This window comes from Benincasa hispida, unplaced genomic scaffold (genome assembly GCF_027475165.1).
Source record: "Benincasa hispida cultivar pf3 unplaced genomic scaffold, pf3_genome.v1.1 HicScf1441, whole genome shotgun sequence".
Lineage (NCBI taxonomy): Eukaryota > Viridiplantae > Streptophyta > Magnoliopsida > Cucurbitales > Cucurbitaceae > Benincasa > Benincasa hispida.
The window spans coordinates 1-6,027 of NW_028325789.1; the positions used below are offsets into that span (position 1 = coordinate 1).

Below are 6,027 nucleotides of genomic sequence, written 5' to 3' on the forward strand. Positions count from 1 at the left end.
TAGTAATTTTAGCCTAACTACAATACTCGCATTTATCAAATTCATTCATGGATAACTTAGGTATCATTTCCAGCCTAATCTTGTTGCTAATTAATTTCTTATTAACATGACAAAGTATAGCATGCCAAACATTCATAGAACATAGCATATACACAGTAGATTTCATTTTATTAATGTTTAAATTTAATCTGAACATTCCCTCAGTTGCATACCTCTTTCCTACGAATACATTATCTTTTTAAAAGGTATATAAATTTACCCCTATGGTTTGAGTAAATCTGGCCTTGTTGAGGAGATAGCCCAAGACCAAATTCTTTCTTATCTCTAGAGTGTGCAGGACATCTTTCAACATGAGAGTCTTCCCAGAGGTAAACTTTAGCTCCACCTTGTCGATTCCAGCAACTTTCGTAGAGTGGTGATCCCCTAACAGAATATTCTTATCCTTAGTTTCAGTATAAGTTTTAAGTAGACTAAGGTCGTGACAGACATGGTGTGTGGCACCAGTGTCTATCCACTACCCCTCAGAACCACCGATCACATTTACTTCTGTGATCATGACAACTAACGGTTCTTCTGTCAGGTTTGTCTGACCAGTAGGATGACGCCTATTCCTACAGTTGTTAGTTATGTGTCCAGGTTTATTACAGTTAAAGCAAAAGAATTGTACCATTTCTCCCGAGGGGGGTTTCTAATTCTTTTGTTGGTTTTGGTTGATAGAACCATAATTCTGATCTTTCCTTTTTGTCCCCTTGGAATTTTGGTCAGACTTTATCATGGCAGAGGTGGATCTCCCAGGTTCTACTTCCATGCTTCCTCCTCAATCCTTAGTTAGGTGATAAGACTCTCCAAGGAAAACTCCTTGGTTTATGCCTCAAGGTGTTCTTAAAATCTTTCAACAAAAGGGGCAGTTTGTCAATAATAACAACAACTTAGAATTGTTCATCTAGAGGCATACCTTCAGTTATTATTTCATGGACTATCTTCTGCAGTTCATGTGACTAGGCCTCCACAGATTGGTCATCTGTCATCTAGAACTTGAGGTAACAGCTGATAACATATTTTTTTTACCCGGCCTTCTCGGTGTCGTATTTCTTTTGCAAGACATCCCAGACTTCCTTTGTTGTCTTCATCGTGTTGTAGTAGTCATAAAGATCATCAGTCAAACCATTTAATATAAAAATTTTACAGAAAAAATCTTTCTCTTCACAATCAACAGCTTCTTTTATTTTTTGTTCAATTGGATCTTCTATCGGGACGGTTGGCTTATCCATGGTGCAAGCATCGGTAACTTTCTTGATAGTAAGGAAAAACAGTATCTTCTACTTCCACCGTTTGAAGGTCGCTCTTTCGAACCAAAATGGACGGTTGAGGTTAAGTGTCATAATATCGTTGTTGCTGATGAGAGCCATTACAGAATTGGTAGACAAATCGCATTAAAAATGTTGGAACTGACTACCTTTCGACGGTGAAACTCGATAGCAGCAAATAGTCAAGAACCGACGATCGTAAAAAATGTGGAACCTGCAAAACAAAAACTCGTTACGGGCTAAGTCATGGATCTCACTCTCTTTAAGACGTTTCGTGGCTCTGCCCAGGTGTGCAAGTAGGTCAACGGTATTGTCACGTTGTGTTCAAGATAAAAGAGTCCCAAAAAAGGTCTCGATCGGAAATGCATCATCACCGACCGGAAACTCACACCGTTCAGACTGATTTGCTCGAAAAAAGATTGAAAAATTTAAAACTGAAAAGAGGGTTGAGAGAGTAGAGAGTATTCTGAGATGAGGAAATGAATGAGATGATTGAGGTGGCTAAAGCTTTGCGCCTTTTATAGGTGCAGAGAGCCAATAGAAAAAGACGTAGACAACGCTCGGCCATAGAACGTGCAGAACCGCAAATTGTGTGGAGCCATTGAACGTGCACGCTAAAGACTTGACTGTGCTCATCGCGACATGTGGAGTGTTGAAAAAGTAATAATAAAATAATAATTAATAGTAATAATTTTTTTTCAAAAAATAATCACACGCTCGCCTCGCCATGTCCGATTGGAAGCGGCGATGCGCGCATATGGGGTTTCTAGTGTATCCATATTGTCTATTTCCTCATTTCCTCTAAAATATGGGTACCCTTTAGGGCTCAAACCCAAAGTCCAAGATGAGAGTATATGAAGGAAAATTCACTTCCCAACTTAATTGATGTAGGATTCTCAAAAGCCTTTTTTTTTTTAAACTCAATTTTCACCGACGTATAAATTTTCTTTGTTTAAATATTTTAGCTTACTCTTTTATTCGTTTCTCGATTTTTAGTATCAAGGCTTAGTACTAATTCGGCCACTTTAATTTTTCATTAGAAAAATAAAAAATAAAAAAGATTTAGTAATGTAGATAGAGGATTAGGATAGACAACGACAGGGAGATGAGAGAGAAAAAAGAGAGGAGGGAGAGGGGAGAAAATTAAAAAATATATTTTTTATCCATGACATCTCACCACAAAGCCATCTATAATTTTTTATATTAAATTTAAAGATATTTTTTAAAAAATGAATCTTATAAATCTATTCTTAAAAGTCAGTACCAAAATAGTCCATTTGAAATGAACTAAATGCACATATTTTTTAAAACTGAGGGGAAAAAAAGTTATTTTTCCAATTATTTGTAGAGGGGAGTTGAGAGGCAAATCGAAATTGATTTTTTCCGAATTTTGTTCACTTACCTTCTCCCTCGTGAACGCATCGCACAAGCCCCCACCCCCCTTTGTTCACCTTCTCCAGCCGCCGGCTTGTCTTCCTCTCCGGCGACGTCCAGCCACTGTGGGTGGCGTGTTTTCTTCTGTCTCTCGGTGATGACCCCAAACGGACTAAAGTTAATTGACTTGCGAGAGCCATGCGTTTGTGATCCCTGGTCTGAATACCCGTAGCCGGTAAACCTCAGATTTGTGAATTTGAACCTTCTCTCTCTTCGGAGGCTGCGATGAGCTGCTTCAACGACGCCGCCGCCGCTAGCCCCCTATAGATGAATGGGTTCTCTATCTCACATGGTGCCCCTCTGCAATGCCCTCTTTCTCTTCCCAAGTCCTCAAAAAACCCGCTTTGTTTCGCCCCAAATCCAAGCAACGCCCGGATTCAACTCGCCTCTGTATCGTTCAGTCCCTTCTCAACCTCTCTTCTCAAGGTCACCTTCCGGAAGCCCTCTCCTACCTCGACCCATTGGCCCAAAGAGGCATACGCTTACCCACTAGCACTTTCGTCAACCTTTTACGACTCTGTGGCAAAGCCAAGTTCTTAAAAGGAGGTAAATGCGTTCATTTGCATTTGAAACACACGGGTTTCAAACGCCCTACCACTATTGTAGCCAACCATTTGATTGGTATGTACTTTGAATGTGGCAATGATATAGAGGCACGTAAGGTGTTTGATAAAATGTCTGTAAGGAATTTGTACTCTTGGAACCATATGCTTGCTGGGTATGCTAAGTTGGGAAATGTACATCATGCTAGGAAGTTGTTCGATAGAATGATGGAGAAGGATGTTGTTTCGTGGAATACTATGGTTCTTGCTTATGCTAAGAAGGGGTATTTCAATGAAGCTATTGGGTTATATAGAGACTTCAGGAGATTCGATATAGGGTTTAATGAGTTTAGTTTTGCTGGTGTTTTGATTCTTTGTGTGAAGCTTAAAGAATTGCAGCTTGCGAAGCAGGTTCATGGGCAGATATTGGTTGTTGGATTCTTGTCTAATGTAGTGCTTTCTAGTTCTATTGTTGATGCATATGCTAAATGTGGGGAGATGGGATGTGCAAGGAGATTGTTTGACGAAATGCTCGTCAAAGATATCCTTGCATGGACCACAATGGTCTCTGGATATGCTAAATGGGGTGATATGAATTTGGCAAGCGAATTGTTTCACCAAATGCCTGAAAAGAATCCTGTCTCTTGGACAGCTCTGATATCAGGCTATGCAAGAAACAGTTTAGGGCACGAAGCACTTGATTACTTTACAAAAATGATGAAGTTTCGAATTAATCCTGACCAATATACATTCAGTAGTTGTCTCTGCGCTTGTGCCAGCATTGCTGCACTAAAGCATGGTAAACAAGTACATGCCCATTTGATTAGAACCAACTTCAGATGCAACACAATAGTCGTCAGCTCTATGATTGACATGTATTCAAAGTGTGGTATGTTAGAAGCTAGCTGCCACGTTTTTTATCTTATGGGAAATAAGCAGGATGTTGTATTGTGGAATACAATGATATCTGCTCTAGCTCAGCATGGTCATGGGGAAAAAGCAATGCAGATGTTCAATGACATGGTTGAATCGGGATTGAAGCCTGATAGGATCACCTTCATTGTGATCCTTAGTGCGTGTAGTCATTCAGGTCTTGTGCAAGAAGGACTTCGGTTTTTCAAGGCCATGACCTATGATCACGGTGTTCTCCCCGATCAAGAACATTATGCATGCTTAATTGACCTCTTGGGTCGAGCTGGATGTTTTATTGAGTTGGTAAACGAGCTAGAGAAGATGTCTTGTAAACCTGATGATCGGGTATGGAATGCGTTACTCGGAGTCTGTAGGATACATGGTAATATAGAGCTTGGAAGAAAAGTGGCGGAACACGTAATTGGGTTGGAGCCTCAATCTTCTGCAGCTTATGTATCTCTTGCAAGTTTGTATGCTCTTCTTGGGAAATGGGAGTCAGTAGAAAAGGTCAGGGAACTAATGGAAGAGAGATTTGTAAGGAAAGAACGTGCAATTAGTTGGATTGGAATTGGAAATAAGGTACATTCTTTCATTGCATCTGACAGATTACATCCACTGAAGGAAGAAATATACTCGATATTGGAGCAGTTAGCCAGCCATACAGAAGAAGATTTGTCAATCATTTGAAAAGAAGTTGTAAGTTATTGCCCTGCAGGTTGTTTTCGAGGTGACCTGCTGCAGAATCTTGCCTGTTAAGAATGGAAATTGCAGGTTAGTCCACAGAGAATGTGAAATTTCACACAAGTGATCTAATACGTAGGATGATGATAAAATGCTCGATATTTACACCACGGCCAGATTTTTTTTGCTCTGAGTCAACATTTGCCAAAGTCGAACCAATGGGTATTACTCCTTGATCTTAATTTGTTTATCTCATTCTTAATCAATAATAATGGCTAGAGTTAGTTTCTAAATTCTACTTCTTATGTGTACAGTTTTTGTGTTGTAAATTTTGGTCATTGTAGCTTTAGCCAATATTTCCATGATGCTTTTAAAGGGTCGCTAAGGGAGTCATCACCTTCAAATGCTTCAGCTTGTTACTTTAGAAAGCAACTCTTAAGATTTGTTTGATTACTGTTTTTTTGTTTGTTTCTTTTGAAAAAGAATAACAAAATTGAAATGTGTTTGATAAATTTTTTTTCCTGCTTTTCGAGTTGAAATAAAATTTAGTACATAGTTTATAATAAAATATGTAATGTAACCATTATAAAGAGTTTAGTTTATAGCAGTCAATATAATTATAACCTAAAAGCAAAATTTAAAGAATAACAGTAATAAATTTTAGGTTAAAATATAACTTTGAAAGTTGTTTTATTTAAGTTCCTATACTTTTAATAAAGCTTTAAAATGCTCCGTATCTAAGATATACGAATTCAGTTTCACCTAATGTTCCACCGGAAATGGGCAGATTCGCGGTCAGTTTTTTTTTTTTTTAGTGAATGTGTACTTTACATATGCAGCCTTTCTTTCAAAATTACTCATAAAAAAGAAAAGAAAATTAATCATTATCTAGTAGTTAAAAAATATTATTTTTTATTTTGATTTACACCATTTAATTACCGACCTAATTTCAAATTTTAATTAATTTATAGATAATTTGATTTTAATTTTAACTTCAAACTTAAATCAAGATATTATCTTTTACATGTTTGTGTGTGTATATATATATATATATATTTCAAATTTGATTTGGATCTAATTCACCCAATTTCATACTTTAATTTAAACCAAAATATTATTCTTTTATAATTTTATTAAGATCACAATGTTTG

At 37.5% G+C, this 6,027-nt stretch overlaps 1 protein-coding gene across 1 annotated transcript; it reads left to right on the forward strand.

Annotated features, from left to right (window-relative positions):
• Positions 1 to 2,607: 2,607 nt before the first annotated feature.
• Positions 2,608 to 5,388, forward strand: LOC120077053 (pentatricopeptide repeat-containing protein At2g21090). Its single transcript, XM_039030894.2, has one exon. It carries the CDS (start codon positions 3,047 to 3,049, stop codon positions 4,880 to 4,882), a length of 1,836 nt encoding a protein of 611 aa, XP_038886822.1. The 5' UTR covers positions 2,608 to 3,046; the 3' UTR covers positions 4,883 to 5,388.
• The last annotated feature ends 639 nt before the right edge of the window (positions 5,389 to 6,027 follow it).